The sequence below is a fragment of the Anser cygnoides genome, chromosome 4 (assembly GCF_040182565.1).
Source record: "Anser cygnoides isolate HZ-2024a breed goose chromosome 4, Taihu_goose_T2T_genome, whole genome shotgun sequence".
Classification (NCBI taxonomy): Eukaryota; Metazoa; Chordata; class Aves; order Anseriformes; family Anatidae; genus Anser; species Anser cygnoides.
In genome coordinates, this window is record NC_089876.1 from 62,690,608 (window position 1) to 62,711,341 (window position 20,734).

Sequence of the window (20,734 nt, forward strand, 5' to 3'; positions counted from 1 at the left end):
TTGGGGGTGGGGAGGGTACAGAAGTGGATGTATTACTCTAGTACAATAGGGAATACTGTATTTAATCTGAAAAATCTGTTCGTAATTTTTAAATTAAATTTGCCTTGGCTATCTGTGGAGCAAATAAGGTTTAAAGTAGCAAAATCGATACGAAGGAATGATGAAAAGAATGAAGCAAGAAGACAAAATGATGGTCTTCTCTTCGGATAGTAAGTGCCAAAGATGAAAGTAGATGGGGAAGCCAAAGGAGGGGCAGGATCTAAATAAGTCTACTTATCCTCAGGAAGAGGACAAGACAGTAGCTACGATCGTCAAACTCTGAGATCTGGCTACTACACAGCTTGGGAAACTTTATTTTTTCCCTCTTGTTCTCCTTAGAGGAAGGTATTTATGAAGGAAACACTGTACTTTAATATCAGTTAATGGTGACTACAGTTTTCACTCACTGAGCAAAGCTGATCAGAAACAAGATTTAAACAAACCAGATACTATCTGAGTTCTTCTTACACGTTCTTAAGGCTTATTCACCAAAACAAACAAACAAAAACTTAATTTGTCCTGTGTCAGTAAGAACGAAAAATTAGAAGAAAGATTCTGAGTCTTTCTGCCAGGATGCAATGTGAGAACAAATGGGACTGAGTTATTATTATCATGAGAACAAGAAGTAAACTGTTTAGATTAGTTAAAAAGAAAAAACAGAAAATCTGAAGACTACTGGAGGGCAAATAATCCTCATACACGATCAGTAAGTTTCAATTTAGTAAGCTCTTGTCTGTTAAAACAAATAAAATAACACATAATTTTTAACTTTCAAAACAGAGTGAAAAAGAGAAAAAAATTCATTTCTGCCACTGCAATGATAATATTGAAAGGTAAAACATTAAGAATAGTAACCAGACATTAACAGTAACAAAGGTGATAACAAGGCACAAAAAGCGAAAAGCAATGCCAGCTTTCCTTGGCAGCAGAAACAACATTGAATATTTATTTAATCATATAGTAAGCCAAAATACAGTACCTGCTCAGAAGTTCAATGATGTTCACTGTCAGAGCAATTTCATTTAATAGCACAGCTTTTTTTTTCCTATTTATCACAATTTTGAAGGATACTCAGCAGAAGAATAATATGAGATTCTGCAACAAACTGAGCCTGACTGCTTCCATGTATGTAACTCTGTAAAACAAAAATGAAAAGCAAACCTGTTTAAAACAAAGAATTCCATTGAAAATTCCACACAACTGGATGTGTGTGAGCACAAATAAAACCTGTTTTGCAGAAAAATACAGACAGCAGCAGCTACGGCTGAACAACAAATGCATCTATATACGGTAAAAAGGAGTGTTAAAAAAATAACATATTTAGGGTTATACATACATATACACAGGATGTAATATTTTATATATGAGAGCATTATGCTGTACTTACTTTCACACTGCTAAAGTGGAGTAAAGAACATACATTTATTTGCTCAGGACATACGATTTTGGAGAAGGGAGGTTTGACAAAATCAAGGCCGTGCCTCAGCATATTTCTGACAGAAATGAAAACTGAGTCTTGCAATGTTGCCTTTAAAAAGTCCATTTTTTTTATTCATAGACTGAGTGAATTTACTGAATACAAATATCTTGTTCATATGAAATTGTAGTAAACACAATCACAGATGCCAATACTAAATAGAAACCTAAGTTAGTCAATGTTTTTCCCCCCAAATAATTATTGTTAATGGACATATTTTGTACATTACGTTTTAATAACATACAGCATATTATTCAGAAGTTGTTAGTTTTTATTGTTAACTAGCTATGATACCAAAACAGAAACCAAAAACAGGAATGTAAACATGCAAAAAATGAGGGAATTTCTCTCTCTTCCTCTACTATAGCAATTACAATCCTGACTATAGCTTGTCATGCTATTACATGGAAATTAAATATATCTGTGTTCTCAAAGTATTACTTATATGTATTCTTCTGAAGCACAGACACAATTTTCACCTCAAATAAATAGACAGAAAAACGCTCACTCCCATTAAAGTAAAGAAAAAGGAAACATTTTGCACCCCTCATGGTTTCAGAGTTTTGTTAGTCTATTTTACCTCACACCTTTTGCTTTAATTCATTTTATTCTGAATGATTCTGCCTGAATAAAATTCATGTCAAGATTCAGAAAAACTTTTGAAATCAAACATTTGAAATACTCTTATGCTTCAGCATACAAAAGAATGCCTTCATCCATACGGGTTAAATTCTGGTTGATGCACTGTTTAAACATGTAGTTCATAAGATATTATAAAACATTTTTTACTCAGTGGTTGGTTATCTACTGTTTTCAAAATTGAGTTATACTGTGTTCACTCAAATCACTAATTCAAAACTAAAGTATGCAGGAACTTCATATATCTACAGATTCAATCTCTCAAATGAAATGTCTTTTTTCTTTAACAAGATAAAAATCACTTACAAGATTATCTCATTGCAGTATGATTGTGATAATAGGTTAATCTGTATTTCTTGACTTTTTGTCAGGGCTCCTTATAAATCTCACTAAGGCAAAATAGTCTGATATAACAAAGGAAGAAAATAAGAATATTTCACATTAAGAAAAATTAAAGATCAAGTTAACATGCTTCTCAACAGACCAATTCTTAATTGCCTTTCTTTGCTGCCCTGTGCAAAGTAGTATAAATGAGCACTTTGCATTATTAGCATATAAAACTGTAACTAGAAGAAAACAACCCCACCGTCAATACAAATATTCACATTTATCCAATCAAATTAATTGTTCTATCAAAATATAGTCTAAATTAGGGCTGTTTTCCCCCTCATTTTCTCCAGCATGGTTATTAAAAAATAGTAGTAGAAAAAAGTTCTCTGTAGCATACTCTGAATCAGTTGTATCCACATAGCTACAAATAATGACCCTGTCATTATTTCTCATGCAGCTAAAGCAGTATTTATACACACATATATATGCATTTGCAGTATCTGGATTTACATGTGCCTAACAAACTGTAAACATCTATTTCTACTTATTATCATAGCACCAAGTTATGATAAAGCTTACAATGATTAAAATATGTACTGTATTTCTGAACACAAGGTGACTTGAAATAAAAAATGGACCTTTCAACTGAAAAGTGTAACAGGGTCTAACAGCACTATCCTGTTATTAAGTACCTACAAGCATTTATACATAACCACTACTGGTCTTCTCCACATGTTCTCCACATAGCTCAGGAGCGGTCTGTCCCCACGTGCCCAAAGACAAGCCTGCGTGGAAGAAGACTGGCCTGGCTGAACAGAGAGTTGTGGCTAGAGCTTAGGAAAAAAAAGGGGGTTTATGATCTTTGGAAAAGAAGGCAGGCCACTCAGAAAGATTATAAAGATGTTGTAAGGATGTGTAGGGACAAAATTAGAAAGGCCAAAGCTCATCTGGAGCTCAATCTGACTACTGCTGTTAAAGATAACAAAAAGTGTTTTTACAAATACATCAGCACAAAAAGGAGGACTAAGGAGAATCTCCATCCTTTACTAGATGTGGGGGGAAACTTAGTTACAAAAGATGAGGAAAAGGCTGAGGTGCTTAATGCCTTCTTTGCCCCAGTCTTTAGCGGCAAGACCAGTTGTTCTCTAGATACCCAGTACCCTGAGCTGGTGGAAGGGGATGGGGAGCAGATTGTGGCCCTCACAATCCATGAGGAAATGGTTGGCGACCTGCTACAGCACTTGGATGTACGCAAGTCGATGGGGCCGGATGGGATCCACCCGAGGGTACTGAGACAACAGGTGGAGGAGCTGGCCAAGCCGCTTTCCATCATTTATCGGCAGTCCTGGCTATCAGGGGAGGTCCCAGTCGAATGGCAGCTAGCAAACGTGACGCCCATCTACAAGAAAGGCTGGAAGGTAGACCCGGGGAACTATAGGCCTCTTAGCTTGACCTCAGTGCCGGGGAAGCTCATGGAGCAGATTATCTTGAGTGTCATCACGCGGCACTTGCAGGGCAACCAGGTGATCAGGCCCAGTCAGCATGGGTTTATGAAAGGTAGGTCCTGCTTGACGAACCTGATCTCCTTCTATGACCAAGTGACGCGCTTGGTGGATGAGGGAAAGGCTGTGGATGTGGTCTACCTTGACTTCAGTAAGGCTTTTGACACCGTTTCCCATAGCATTCTCCTCAAGAAACTGGCTGCTCTTGGCTTGGACTGGTGTACACTTCATTGGGTTAGAAACTGGCTGGGTAGCCGGGCCTAAAGTGTCGTGGTGAATGGAGTTAGATCCAGTTGGAGGCCGGTCACTAGTGGAGTCCCCCAGGGCTCAGTACTAGGGCCAGTCCTCTTTAATATCTTTATCGATGATCTGGATGAGGGCGTCCAGTGCACCCTCAGTAAGTTTGCAGATGACACCAAGTTAGGTGCGTGTGTCGATCTGCTCGAGGGAAGGAAGGCTCTGCAGGAGGATCTGGATAGGCTGGAGCGATGGGCTGAGGCCAACCGTATGAAGCTCAACAAGGCCAAGTGCCGGGTCCTGCACCTGGGGCATAACAACCCCAAGCAGCGCTACAGGCTGGGAGACGATTGGTTAGAAAGCTGCCTGGCAGAGAAGGACCTGGGAGTATTGGTTGATAGTCGGCTGAATATGAGCCAGCAGTGTGCTCAGGTGGCCAAGAAGGCCAACAGCATCCTGGCTTGCATAAGAAACAGTGTGGCCAGCAGGGCTAGGGTAGTGATTGTCCCCCTGTACTCAGCTCTGGTGAGGCCGCACCTCGAGTACTGTGTTCAGTTTTGGGCCCCTCGCTACAAGAAGGACATGGAGGTGCTCAAGCGAGTCCAGAGAAAGGCAACGAAGCTGGTGAGGGGTCTGGAGAACAAGTCTTATGAGGAACTGCTGACAGAGCTGGGCTTGTTCAGCCTGGAGAAGAGGAGGCTCAGGGGCGACCTTATCGCTCTCTACAGGTACCTTAAAGGAGGCTGTAGCGAGGTGGGGATTGGTCTATTCTCCCACGTGCCTGGTGACAGGACGAGGGGGAATGGGCTAAAGTTGCGCCAGGGGAGGTTTAGGTTGGATGTTAGGAAGATCTTTACCAAAAGGGTTGTTAGGCATTGGAATGGGCTACACAGGGAAGTGGTTGAGTCACCATCCCTGGAAATCTTTAAAAGACGTTTAGATGTAGAGCTTAGTGATATGGTTTAGTGGAGGACTTGTTAGTGTTAGGTCAGAGGTTGGACTACGTGATCTTGGAGGTCTCTTCCAACCTAGATGATTCTGTGATGTACACTCAACAGCTCCAGAGTCGACACCTTTGGACCACCTTTGGTCGACCAGAGTCAACCCAATATGGTATCGTCCACAAACTTGCTCAAAAAACCTTAAATTCCTTCAACCAAATTGTTTATGAAAACATTGAAGAGGACTGGTCCTAAAATGGAGCCATGGGGAACCCCACTAGCGACAGGTCACCAGCCTGATGTAACCCCATTTACAAGAACCCTCTGCGCCTGACCCATCAGCCAATAGTTCACTCATCTTATTATGCTTTTATCCAACTGTATTCTGGTCATTTTGTCCAGAAGGATATTGTGAGAGGCAGTATCAAAAGCTAGAGTACTAGTCACCACCTGACATTCAGTATAGATAAAAACATGGACTGGATACGGTTTATTGTAAATATAAATAAAACATTTGAACTAACCTAAAACAATGAAAATGAAACTTGAAATGAAACCCTACCTAGAAGACTTAACGCAGAAACTGAACTTTGAAAACTCGCTGATGAATATGAATTTCTGGCTAAATATCTCATAGGGATCGATGTTATATATTTTTAAAAATATGAATTGCTAAAGGCATAGCCTCCCTTGCAAGGAAGTTGATGTACTTTGATTTAGTTTTGGAGATATTTTGTTTTAAAAAGCTAGTAAGAGACAATTGTTACCTACTTCTCTTTCCCCAGAGAGAGGACAGGAATGGCTACAAGCAAAGTGAGTAGCCACCTTAACCGTAACTTAAAAGCCATCATACCATCTTTATTTGAGAAAGCAAGATATGCCAGGTTAACTTAAAAGAGAGAGACAGAGAGCACTAATTAAAAGCTAGTTAGTTGAAATATTAAATAAGATGGATGTTTTTTGTCGTGTGTGTATATATATGTTTAGTTTTTCATTTTATCTTTTAACTTCTTTGTTTTATTACGAATCTGCTTAGGTAAGCTATTTTTTTAAAGTTACCTAGTAATAAATCTAACTTTGGGTGATCAGGAGGCTCCTCAAGATTGCTTCCCAATGACATTATTCTCCAAATTCTCAAAACAACAGGAGGGCACATCTGCATGACAGCAGCATGACAGTCCAAGGAATGGGAGTGTAGGTTTTGAGAAAGTGAAAGACTGTTGCAGTGACAAAGGGAAACCAAAATAACTTGCATTTGACGCTATAACGTGAATCACCTGAGTCTGACACTACCCCATGCCATATCTAACAGGGAATGTATGATATGATAACCACTGCATGAAAGGAATTACTTACTGCATTTTTTTCTGCAAACTATGTGCTTTCTAATACAAAAAAAAGTTCACAAGATGGAAGATTAGTAGTTAATGCAAAAATGATGGCAAACGGCTTTTCTTGAAGAGAGAATTGTGAGAAGTACTGTGTAGCATTTGTACTTGTGTCTTACCCTAGAGGTATATGACAACACTGTGAGGCCACCCAAGAGGTATACATTTTATTTGTACAGATAAATATTTATGCATTATGTTCCCCCACACAATAGTTTTGTATACTGCGATGGCTATTGACTCATCAGATTTTGAAATTCATGGCCATCTGTGGCTCAAACCCTCGTAAAATAGAACACATTTAAAAACAATATACATACATATAAAGTATGACTATATATATGTGTGTGTGCATATGTATGACAAATCAGCTTTTCAACAGTTCTCAACTTGTTTTCTCAATACTTTTTTGTAGTTCCATAGCAGCTTTTAATTGTATAAAATTATTGAATTTTGGTTATCTTGGCTAACCAAAACAAGGGAATTGGTCACATGTGAGGTGTCTTCATTTTCACACTTGTCTCCCTTCACAAAATTGCTGAATGACCTACATGGAAGGCATATATTCTTGTGAAATTTTATTTGAATTTGCGAACTATTAATGGACTGAAGTAAGATTTCTGGTTTTGCTATCTTTTCTGCTTTTTGACACTGAATCTGTTTAATATTTGGAAGCTCTGTGAAGCCTGACTGAATGCTCTAGGCAAAAGCTTTAAATAAATTCATGAATAAAATCAGTATTCTCTTTCATTTTAGAGGCATCAAGAGGAATGACCATGTAAGTTGCAAAGCTGAAGTCCGTCAGAACAGATGCAACCATGACTTACACAGAAGAGCCATACAGCCACACAACTGCCACAACCAAGACAACAGCAAATACTATGCTAGCAAGACTTGTAGTGGAACTGAAATGTGACTGACACATTGAACAACTGGTCCTTTTCCATCTTTAATGTTGTCCTATCTCAAGTCTAATTCCACAGAAGCAATTTGAATTGCTAACTGAAACAATCATGTCCTCAAATTAGGCCATTTTATTTGTCAGTGAAAAATAGTTGTTTACTGCATGCAGATTTCTACAAAGCAGTGTTAAATATTTATCTACTATTCGTAAACTCATTAAATATTTAGTGTTATTGAACTGCAGATGGCACATACATACAATCCCCTCACTAGGATAGTCAAGGATAACAACAATGTAATATATTTTTAAATTTCTCTAAATACAACATATGCTTGTGATTTCCCTTCAAGAGTGATAGTTGTCACATTTAGGAAAATACTGGAGTTAAACGTAATCTGTGCTCTTTCCTCCCTTTCTGTTAATGCAATGTAAATAAAACAAAAACAAAGTAATCAAAAATAAGGCCTCTATGAGTTACACATTCAATCTTAAGACAATACAATTACCTTCTGGAGTAGGTCACATCAAGTTAAAACACAATTTCAAGAGCTCCAGTGCTCTTTCCTAAAGTAAAACATCACAATGTTTATGAGCGTGTGGATGAAGGAAGCTAGGGTGGAAGGAGCTGGTTTAACTGAGTTGGGTTTAGCAATAGCACACCATGCAAAGCTGCTTGATGAAGTATCATTCTGGATAACTGAGAAATAACTTGCCCTGAATTTGCAAGATGTGACACACATAACATTGTGTATTGGAAGCCAAGAAAAAGCAGACCATTGGAATAGTCCAGACGTCATCTCACTTCTCTCTTAATAACTTCCTTAATTTTGTAAAGCCTCTACAGATGTCTAAAACTAAACCAATTGTAGACTTTCTGCTCAGTAGTCAGATTTATTATATTTACAGGATAAGAACAAAGAAACATCACATATCTCAGTAGTTCTGTAGATCTGATAAACATTAGCAACAAACAAACAAAAAAAAATGTAATCCAAGTATTTCATTCCTTGTAACACTTCAGCTTATCCTAAGCTTTATGAAAGTGTTTTTTTCCCCCACTTACTGGCTTCACTTCCGCTCCCAGTTTTTTTTTCTTTTTAAAATATATAGTGTATATATAAATACATATTTATACAATTTTTAAAAAAGAAGAAAAAAGAAATGAAAGAGAAAAGAACAGGATTCTAGTTCTAACAGAACTCCAAAAATAGTATTAAAAATCTTAAATAAATAGTATTAAAAATCTTAATAAAAATACTGAAAAAGTAAATAAATACATGAAGAAATAACTCAAAAACTAGAGAAATACAAAAAGTCTTGACTCCAGTTTATTTACTGACCAACTCAGAAATCTTTGATTAACCTAACCACATTAATTTCCAAAGTTTGGCTGATATTCAAATGTTTAACAGGGTAATTTCTTTAATTGTAGATATCCAGTTATAAAAGGGCACATCTGCAAATGACGCTTAACTGCTTTACAACTGAATGTAGTATTAAACACAAAATAAATCCAAACTCACTCACTGCTAATTTAAATACTGCTTTAATGAATTTGTGTTTCTGTCAAACTGAAAATCGTATATAACTATAGCAGTAACTGTGAAGCCAGCTATGATCTTTGCTTTGTTTAACAACAAAACAATTTAGCACTAACCCACAAGAAATAAACTCCTTCAGAGAGTTAATAGCTCTCTATGAACATCTGCAACTCGAATGAGAGTCAACAGAATGCTACTCTTGTGAAAACTTCGTGTTGCTAGTAAGCAATCTCTCTAAGCAATGTCTCTCTTCTGTGCAAAATCCAATCCAGCTCAGTTACGGATCAGCATGACAAGGACTAAGAAAAAAGTTAAGGTGCACACGCCAGCACATAAAAAATGGTTAGAAATAAGCATAAGAATTACTAGTGGTGGTGACTATGTACTTTTAGTGATTTTGTTCAGCTCAAGCTCTGTACTGTAAAAAGTTGTAGGTTAATCTAGAAAATCAGCATTGGACCCCACAAATAGAACTCTGTGTATGTAACCTGCCTCAGCACCCTTGGAGTAACAGTTGGTATAGGTGTGGAGATTCTCCCTTAACAAGCATGACTGTAAAGTATATTAGCTACTTCTGATTAGATAGTTTAATAGCTATGGATGATTATTACCTGATTTAAGAAAAAATTTATGTTGATTATTTTTTTTTAAATTATACGCTATAGCTATACATGACAGTCTCATACAGACTCCTCGATTCACCCATATTAATTAAATGAATGAGAGGTAGATCTTCTATGCCTAAACTCACTGCTGTGTTCACTGTTGCCCCAAACCAAAACACAGCCCAGAGAGAGCAGCCAGTTTTCACAGAACTGGGTAGATGAAACAGACTGTGCTGGCTGGCTTCCATGAGGTCCATCTGGCACCGAGCACAGAATATGATTTGGGTTCCCAAGCCTAGAGCAAAAGTGGAGAGACGCTGCTTAGTTTTGCAGACTAACTGGCTGGGAAGGGTAGCTGGTATAACTTAAAAAGGTATGCAAATCCTGGCTTATGCTACATACTTTGGTTGCACCTAGACAGCTTTTATAGCTATACTGTATTACTTATGGTGTCATCGAAGTGCTATCAACGGAATTAGGTAGCAGAGGTGATATTGCAAATCCAGAAACTGTGAACTTTCTGCTCAGCTATAAGGTTTTAATACAACCCACTGAATAAGAAATTATTCTAGTGAGAGAATTCTCCTATATTCATTAATTACTAAATATTAACAAAAGAGACAGCAATTCTTCGAGTAATCAAAAAAAAAAAACCAACAACCAACCAACCAAAAAAAAAAAACCACACTTGAATTCTCATTAGGAATAAAACATTGCTACCCTTATGACACTTAATTCCCAAGTTACCTGAGAGACTGGCATACAACAGATGTCTTTTCCCTGAATGTGCATTATGACACACAGTACCCATGCGAAAGACTTTAACGGAGATGAAGCTGAAATTTCCAGCATTTCTGAACTAGCATTCTGGCAGTTTGGGGAAGTTTATACAACACAGCTTAGCCAAGCTGCCTAAGAAAAATAAATGCTGCTGCTGTGATGCTTTGCTTAAAAAGTTGACAACTTTCGAATCAATATGTAAAAGAGGACAAAAATCTCAAAGAAAGCTGACACTCCCACAGATTTAATTACAGTGAGACAAAGGTGAGTGCTAATCAATAATACTAATGAAAGTTCAACTGTTACTAATTGAAGTATGCACTGCTTGCTTACCACATGGAAGCCAAACTATGATATTTCAAATTAGGAAATAGAGAGAATAAACTGTACAGGTACAGACTGAAGTAAAACAAATTATATTGGGAGGACAGAGTGCAATAAAGGAACAGTAAATGAGGGACTGGAAATGACACAGAGACATTACTGTGATTTCATGTTAGCTGTATATAGGAGTTTGTACCCTAATGCTACACTGTCCAAGACAGAAAACTAATCAGATTTCCATCACCTGGTAAGATAACCATAGAATTTAATAAGAAAACAGATTATTTCTCTTTGCATGTTTTATCACTATCCAAATTAACATTCATAATGAATTAACGTGAAAGGCTAGCATCCAAAGGGGCCCAAATCTCCAAATGGGAACAGAAATTGTGGCCATGGTAGAAGAAGTGCAGTCCCACCTGACCTTAATGTTACATTATTTACTCGACAGAAACATTCATTTGACTATCAGACTAATGGCTCTCTACATTAGAGAATCTTTTGATGTTGTGGAACTCCAGGCTGGGAATGATAAGGTTGAATCCCTGTGGGTTAGGATCCGCGGGAAGGCCGGCAAGGCTAGCTTCCTGGTCGGGGTCTGTTATAGACCGCCGAACCAGGATGAGGAGACGGATGAGGAGTTTTATAGGCAACTGACAGAAGTTGCAAAATCGTCGGCGCTTGTCCTCGTGGGGGACTTCAACTTCCCGGACATATCCTGGAAACACAACACGGCACAGAGAAAGCAGTCTAGGAGGTTTCTGGAGAGCGTGGGAGATAGCTTCCTGACGCAGCTGGTCAGTGAACCTACCAGGGGTGGTGCCCCGCTAGACCTTCTCTTCACAAACAGAGAAGGACTGGTGGGAGATGTGGTGGTCGGAAACTGTCTTGGGCAGAGTGACCACGAAATGGTAGAGTTCTCTATTCTTGGCGAGGCCAGGAAGGGGACCAGTAAAACTGCTGTATTGGACTTCCGGAGGGCTGACTTTGAGCTGCTCAGGACGCTGGTTGGCAGAGTCCCTTGGGAGGCGGTTCTGAAGGGCAGAGGAGTCCAGGAAGGCTGGGCGCTCCTCAAGAAGGAAATCGTGATGGCACAGGAGCGGTCCGTCCCCACGTGTCCAAAGACGAGCTGGCGTGGAAGAAGACCGGCCTGGCTCAACAGAGAGTTGCGGCTTGTGCTTAGCAGAAAAAAGAGGGTTTATAATCTTTGGAAAAAAGGACGGGCCACTGAGGAGGACTACAAGGATGTAGCGAGGCTGTGCAGGGAGAAAATTAGAAAGGCCAAAGCTCATCTGGAGCTCAACCTGGCTACTGCCGTTAAAGACAACAAAAAATCCTTTTACAAATATATCAACGCGAAACGGAGGACTAAGGAGAATCTCCATCCTTTACTGGATGCGAGGGGAAACCTAGTTACTAAGGATGAGGAAAAGGCTGAGGTGCTTAATGCCGCCTTTGCCTCAGTCTTTAGCGGCAATACCGGTTGTTCTCTGGATACCCAGTGCCTTGAGCTGGTGGAAGGGGATGGGGAGCAGGACGTGGCCTTCGCTATCCATGAGGAAATGGTTGGCGACCTGCTACGGAGCTTGGATGTGCGCAAGTCGATGGGGCCGGATGGGATGCACCCGAGGGTACTGAAAGAACTGGCGGAGGAGCTGGCCGAGCCACTTTCCATCATTTATCGGCAGTCCTGGCTATCGGGGGAGGTCCCGGTTGACTGGCGGCTAGCCAATGTGACGCCCATCTATAAGAAGGGCCGCAGGGCAGACCTGGGGAATTATAGGCCTGTCAGTTTGACCTCGGTGCCAGGAAAGCTCATGGAGGAGATTATCTTGAGGGTCATCACGCGGCACTTGTAGGGCAAGCAGGCGATCAGGCCCAGTCAGCATGGGTTTATGAAAGGCAGGTCTTGCTTGACGAACCTGATCTCCTTCTATGACCAAGTGACGCGCTTGGTGGATGAGGGAAAGGCTGTGGATGTGGTTTACCTTGACCTCAGTAAGGCTTTTGACACAGTTCCCCACAACATTCTCCTCAAGAAACTGGCTGCTCAGGGCTTGGACTGGCGTACGCTTCGCTGGGTTAGAAACTGGCTGGATAGCCGGGCCCGGAGAGTTGTGGTGAATGGAGTCAAATCTGGTTGGAGGCCGGTCACTAGTGGAGTCCCCCAGGGCTCGGTACTGGGGCCGGTCCTCTTTAATATCTTTATCGATGATCTGGATGAGGGCGTCCAGTGCACCCTCAGTAAGTTTGCAGATGACACCAAGCTAAGTGCGTGTGTCGATCTGCTCGAGGGCAGGAAGGCTCTGCAGGAGGATCTGGATAGGCTGGAGCGATGGGCTGAGGTCAACTGTATGAAGTTCAACAAGGCCAAGTGCCGGGTCCTGCACCTGGGGCGCAACAACCCCAAGCAGAGCTACAGGCTGGGAGATGAGTGGCTGGAAAGCTGCCTGGCAGAGAGGGACCTGGGAGTATTGGTTGATAGTCGGCTGAATATGAGCCAGCAGTGTGCTCAGGTGGCCAAGAAGGCCAACAGCATCCTGGCCTGCATAAGAAGCAGTGTGGCCAGCAGGTCTAGGGAAGTGATTGTGCCCCTGTACTCGGCTCTGGTGAGGCCGCACCTCGAGTACTATGTTCAGTTTTGGGCCCCTCGCTACAGGAAGGACATGGACGTGCTCAAGCGAGTCCAGAGAAGGGCGACCAAGCTGGTGAGGGGTCTGGAGAACAAGTCTTACGAGGAGCGGCTGAGGGAGCTGGGCTTGTTCAGCCTGGAGAAGAGGAGGCTCAGGGGCGACCTTATCGCTCTCTACAGTTACCTTAAAGGAGGCTGTAAAGAGGTGGGGGTTGGTCTGTTCTCCTACGTGCCTGGTCACAGGACGAGGGGGAAGGGGCGAAAGTTGCGCCAGGGGAGTTTTAGGTTGGATGTTAGGAAGTACTTCTTTACCGAAAGGGTTATTAAGCATTGGAATGGGCTGCCCAGGGAGGTGGTGGAGTCACCATCCCTGGAGGTCTTTAAAAGACATTTAGATGTAGAGCTTAGCGATATGGTTTAGTGGAGTACTTAGTGTTAGGTCGGAGGTTGGACTCGATGATCTTGAGGTCTCTTCCAGCCTAGAAATCTGTGATACTGTGATACCTTCAATTCACAGCTATTCTACCTTTTTCTTGTGCTGAGGAAACTCATGATTGCAAGTCAAACTTGGTGACCTCTAAATGTAATATGAGGATAATAATGATACATTAATTCAAATGTGTAGTATGTATTCAGAGTATTGTGCTCCTAGGGTCCTAAATCATGAATGTAGTTTCATTTCAGGTGATGTATTCTACAGCACTTGGAACAAGAATTGTACCCTTAGATCAGATGATGAGGTCTCACCATCTACATGACACTTATTTATTGCAGTGACTGAGGATATACTCTTAGTGAAATACTATCAGAGAATGTAAGAAATGTTGGCTGCTCTACAGGAAACAACTGAATTTAACCCACTTCACTATAGCACTGTAGCGGTCAATGACTGTTACTGGGGATGGCCAACTTGTTTTTCCAAATAAATTTTGGTTGAGTTCTTCTCTATCAAATACATTTTTGCAAAGAAATTTTTCACGTATGAAGGACAAAAACATAATTGGTTACAAGTTATTTCCTAAACACCCTTTGATCCTTCCTTTCTTCAGTTAGTATGTACAAACAGTTTTAAAAAATCACTCATAATGATGAACTGTCCTGCAGTATTTTCAATTGCAAATGTTATTCTTCCATGTGTCCATGAATAATCCCATTTTATTTTCCATTTGATATCTAATTAGATTGCTTCACCTCTTAATTTTAACAGTAATATTTATCAAGTTTCACCATATACCACTTTAGGTTGAATATCTAATGCTAGACTGACCCTGTTGCTCTCTACAACTTCCTGAGGAGGGGAAGTGGCAATGTTGGTGTCAGACTCTGCTCCCCAGGAATCAATGACAGGACATGTGGCAACAGCCAAAAGCTGCACCAGGGGAAGTTCAGTCTGGACATCAGAAAACATTTATTTACTGTGAGGATGGTCAAACACTGGAACAGGCTCCTTAGAGAGGTGCCTGAGAGAGATGCCCCCATGCCTGTCAGTGTTCAAGAGACATTTGGACAATGCCCTCATTAATATGCTTTAAGTTTTGGTTAACCTTGAAGTGGTGAGGCGGTTGGACATGATGATCTTTAAAGGTCCCTTCCAACCAAACTATTCTATTCTGTTCCATTCTAAAAGTGACCAATACAGTTAATATAAACCTAAACCAAATCAAAATCTCTCACCAATAAGTGAATACAGCCTAGTATTTTGAGATGCAAAAAAAAAAAAAAAAAGGGTTAGAACCAAGTAAAATTTGCTGTACTGTTTTCTTAATCAATTCATTCTAGAGTAAGCCTATATTTTTCAGAGTTGTACAGATGAGTTATTAAAAAAAAGCTACTGTGTTGCCCAGAACAATATTTTGTATAGCATTTTAGGTTTAGTTAACCTATTTGAAAAAGTACTGCTTACATGACATAGAAACTGAGCCAAATGAAGTCTTTACCAGGACAAACTGAGAACAAAGGAATCACTCCATGTTTAGAATATAAAATTTGAAAGTAGACACTGTACAAATAGGAATTTATTTCGCAATAACAAGTGCTTTGAATCCATGATTTATGACAGCAGCTATGGGAGTCACTTATTTAAATTTGTTGTTTAACACACTGGCAGATGCTTCCTAATTATTAGAATGCAGGAGTGAGAACATTTTTTTTTCAATGGATGTGTTATTAACATTAAACATCTTGTACTTTGGCAACTATCAAATTTGTAATGATGTATTTTATGAAGTTCTATTTTAGGATTGCAAGCATTAACTTAATATACCATAAAAGCCAGTAGCTAAAAAATTTATGTTATGACACAAAACCTCAGACCTATCTACTGTGCTATGCCTAGCAAGTGTTCCAGGCTGCAATGAATATAAATCAAATATTGCTGTTTGGAAGACACGTTGCGTTTCAAGTTCTTTCCTTCATCTGTCTCCAAAAAAAAGCAAACAAACCTACAAATTGTTAAGGACCAAAAAGTTCCAGGACTACAAAAAACAAAAGTCTGGACAAAAGTTCAGAATGATCATTGCTTTCAAGTTTATATCAAAATATTTTAAATGTTAGCTTTACTAAAAGAGTCATAAAAAATAATACCTAGAAGAAAATCAATAGAATACAACGTCCATGTACTGGGAAAAAGAAACCTGGGATTTATTTAAGGTCAAATGAAAAATTCTCTCAGATGTAATAACTGCTTATTCATGTGAGACTTTGACAGTGGTACGCAAGGAAGTTAAAATAATTTTACAAGTATTAAATTGTGAAACTGCAGTCTCTTTTCAGCTCAGAAAGGAGAACATGAGCTTTGAATAAGTTACTTCTGGTATCTGTGAATGTGACTAAGCTTAATTATGTCTGAATTCATAGAACTACTCCCATTTTATATTTTATTTTCATGACACATTTAGTGATTTGAAACAAAAAAAAGAAAAAAGAAAGGGCCACCGTGGATAAATAAGCTTTTAAGGCAGAGGCCATAAAATGAATTTCATTAACAAAGTAGACTGAAATACAAAGTAGAGCACATCCACTACCTCATGATGATAAATGATTCTGCTTTCTCTGTTATAAGGTAGAAAGAAGAAATAACTTTCCTTTAGCTGATCACAGCTTTACAGAACTGAGAGCAAAGGCAGAGCTGACTATATCAAAAACATCAAATAGTTATCACAAAAATTTCAAAAGCCAAACTACCTCCATTGTGCACACACATCTGAATTATTGAAAATGCTGGAATTCAAATTTGTACAGATCGTAACTCTTTGTATTATCCACAAATTTGCAGTACTGATATAAAACAAGAAATTTTCTGAATCTATACTGAAGAACAAAAATCCATGTGACCTACGTAGCCTAGCACCCAGATTCTAACTTCACAATGTTAGAAAAACAAAACAAAAAAATAAACTACCTTAAATTACAGGTTAAAGAAAAAAATCAACAAGCCCAACCCCATAGCTGGGGGTATGTAAAATGATTAACATGTAAAATTATTAATGTCCTGAAATTTTCTCATAGCGTTTCTTATAGTTTCAACAGTTTCTTTAACTTCTTACTGCATTCTGTTGACTTTCCCTTCTTCAAAGGGGAAAGTACTAGTTTACTTTCTCTAATAGACAGTTATGTATACTGCTTTTTGTTTGTTTTTGTTGTTGTTAATTTGAGCTAAAGACCCAACAAATTTGAGAACTCACTGCTGAGTGATGGCAGGAAGGGTACATGACTGGCAGCTTATTTTACAGTGCTTTAACATGTTTACATTTCTATTGTATTGAACTTCTCAGGCCTCTGGTACCTCTGTTGAATTCTAGCATGTAAACTATGGACAAATGTTGAGAAGCTCCCCACTAAAATTTTGTTTTGCTGCAAGTTTTTCAGCAAATCTTACTGCAACTGCATAATTCTAACATGAGAGAAGATAAATTACTCAGGATTACACAAAACAATACATTAAGCATGCATAAACTAAATTCCCATTCACACAGATCTTTGAGGTTACAATTAAAGTGATGGTTAGATTTTCAAATTAGACTCTGTAGTAAGCCCTTAGTGGTTTGCAAATAAGTGCTATTAGTTTGGGCAAAGTTGTTGAAAAGCAAACCCTTAGATTGATCACTTTTAGAAGAGAATATTAATTTGCCCATTAAAAGGTAAAATACTGATGTCATCAACTGTATTAGGCTTACATGGCAAGGTTTTAGTAGTAGGAGGGAGGCTGCAAGGGTGGCCTCTGTGAGCAGAGCCCAGCAGCTGCCCCATGTCAGATCAGAGCTGGCTCCAGCTGGCTCCAAAGGGACCCGGCTGCTGGCCAGAGCTGAGCCAGGGATCGACACTGGTTGGGCCTCTGGGAGAACAGATTTAAGGAAGTGAAAAAATTGCTGCACAACAACAGCTGGGAGACAGGAGTGAGAAAATGTGAGAGAAGCAGCCCTGCAGACACCAAGGTCAGTGCAGCAGGAAGGCAGGAGGTGCTCCAGGCATGCAGCAGCAGTTCCCCTGTGGCCTGTGGAGAGGCCCCTGGTGGAGCAGGCTGTCCCTCTGCAGCCCATGGGTCCCACATGGAGCAGATCTCCACGCTCACAGAGGAGTCCACAGTGGTGCACAAGGATCTGACCTGAAGGAGGCTCTCTCTCCCATGGAGAGCCTCCACAGAAGCAGACTCCAGCTGGAAGATGCTGCCTGGAGCAGTTTACATTAATCTCCCTATGCTGAGTGTTTTGCCCATGATTGTAACTGGTGAGTGATCTCTGTCCTTATTTCAATCAATGAACCTTTTTTCATCATAGTTTCTCCCTCTGCTCTCTTGAGGAGGTAGAGTGAGAGGGCTGTGTGGTGGAGCTTAGTCACCCATCAGTGTGAAACCTTTATTTGCTAAGTTAAGTTTAGCCCCATTTGTACATTGTACATATATACACAACAATTTTTAAATATTTTTACACTGATAATTTGAATAATTTTCCATTGATAATAGAAGAAAACCAATTAAAATTGAAGACTTTTACAAAACGTGTAGTATTTTATTAATACTTTCAGAGTGCTTGCAACTCTCTTATACTAAGCAAAAACTTTGCATTTAGATTTGTCCTGGAGGGAAATTTATTCACTAGCTGAGCCTGAATCAAGATCTGACAGGCTGAATAGTGCCCTCAACCTTCTGCATTTCTCTGAATTTAATTAATTCACTAATTTATTGCTGGCCAAGACAAGCATATTCTGATGTGGTGTTTGTTGCTTTCTCTAAATGAATTTAAATGAACAAAAGGAACAAAACTCCAGCCAATAATTCCTAGAGTCTTCTGTGTTGAGTCAGTTTTCAAAACTCATCTATACTGGCAAGTTTTTCTTTAACTTAACACAAACGTGTAAATCTGAAGATCGTTTTTTCCAGGCATCCCACCACTTCATCACAAAGGTTGTGCCCAGTGTTGGAGAAGCAGTTGTAGGCTTCAAAATGAATTTTGTCTGCTTTCACCTCTCTGGACTTTCAAGATTCCTCTCAGTTCCTATAAACTAATTAGTGATTCTTTTAACATTACAAGCAATTTCTCAAAGTATGTTTTTAAAAAAAAAAAGGAAAAAAGTTTTTGCTGCACACTTCTCTTTAGTTTACACACAGTGAGCAATGAATTCTAACGCTCTCGTTACAAAACCTCACAGTGACTCTGACCTTAGCAGTGTTTCAGTCCCATGCTACTTCTAAAAGAGCACAGAGGTCTCTTCTCTGTACAAAAAATAATTTGGATGAAATGCTGATTCAAAAGAAGTCAATAAGCATTTTGCTATTGATTTCAAGAGAGCCAATATTTCACCTTAATGGTTTATTGGACATAGAGTTTCAGAATATCAATATTTAGAAAGATATATAGCATGCAATAAGCCCCATAATTGCACAGAACAAACTATAAAGTAAAATCATTTACTCTATATTAAAGAATTTTAACCTAACATTTATTTCTATGTAACATCTAATTGAGCTTCAGAAGACTAAATAGAGTGCCACAAGAAAAAAGTACACCGAAGTCTTTCCACAACAAAGAATGGGTTCTACAAATAAGCTCAAGTAAGAAGTTCAGCAGGTGAACTGTCATCCATGTTTCTGGTGATTAGAAATGCCTCCAAAATTGACCTAGAGAGAGAACTTTTTACTGAATTAAAACTGTGACTAACAGTGCATGAAAAACGTCTGGTAGACACGTCATGATATGCTGACAATAATGTTCCAAATAGAGTCTGGTATCTCATCTTTAGCATTTGAATTTTCTCAGGTCTAGAGCTCATTTCTCTGCTCCTTATCAGAATAATTTTTTTTTCTCATGAGTGAAACACTCCTTGCTTACCAAAAAGGCAAGAGACGGGTAAAGCACTAATTTTTACTGTAATATCTATCTCAACAAGGAACTGTGATGGCTAGAAGCTAATGTACATCATGTATGTGCTCATTCTTCTCAAAGATTACAATCACACACCAAAGATTACAATCAAGATGAGAACAGTCACAATCCGTCAACTACTATCTCTGCTATTTCTCAACTTCTGCTACTAGGAGGTAAGTCTCTTCTCCTTGTTGAATCTAAGCATATCTTACTTGTCCTAAAACTCCTTCCAAGTATGAGGGAGCATAGCATCTGCCCTGATAAAGTACTCCAAAATATAAGTTACTTTCAATGCTAGGAAGTACATTTTTATATTTTTGTCTAATCAGCTTAAGAGCTCCATACAAGTGATCATCTTTTCTGTTTTTCTGTATCTCTCCAGTGACCTCTCAAAAGTTAACCTGAACAGCTGGCCGCATGCACTAGCAGCGCTACATAATGCTCTCTATCAGTCCACATCTCATTTTCCCTTCCTCCTTAAATCTAACTCCAAAAGGACATGGATTAAGATGTACACCATGTGAACGATGTGGGTATTCCAGTATGAAATTAAAATAACTCCAGCATGACTATACAAAACTCTTCAACCTTGCAACACAACAATAAATAAAGCCACCTAGCTTTCTTTTAAATGACCAACTAGTTAAAATCTTCATTCTTGACTACACTTCTAGTATTTTCCACATTTCTTGAAATACACACGCTTGAATTATTTACAATTTTTATCCTTCTATCTTATTAAATGCTGTGGACAAAGACAAAAGTAACTTTGCCCTTAATAGTCTTCACATACTTCAAGACAGATGCTATTAACAACATTACATTTTAATGTTTATGTTGAGGTTTGTGATCTAGAATGGTCCCTTTAAATCTCTCCCTGAGATACTGCCTCCCAAGTCATACTGGTTTTAGGCAGACTACCTTGAAATTACAATCTTGAACAGGTTTTATAGCTATAAATTTGTTCAATAGCTTTTTGCATACTTTAAGCTTTAAACGCCTGCAATAACCTACAGCAAGGAGTTCCATAGCT

General features: G+C 39.2%; 1 protein-coding gene across 3 annotated transcripts in view; it reads right to left on the reverse strand.

Annotated features, from left to right (window-relative positions):
• TUSC3 (tumor suppressor candidate 3) overlaps positions 1–20,734 on the reverse strand; it is a 124,231-nt gene that overhangs the window by 24,561 nt on the left and 78,936 nt on the right. For all 3 annotated transcript variants that reach the window (XM_066996269.1, XM_066996270.1, XM_066996268.1), the window contains one exon: positions 1,111–1,174. In XM_066996269.1, the coding sequence (XP_066852370.1) occupies positions 1,111–1,174 (64 nt within the window). The remainder of the gene's footprint in view (positions 1–1,110; positions 1,175–20,734) is intronic.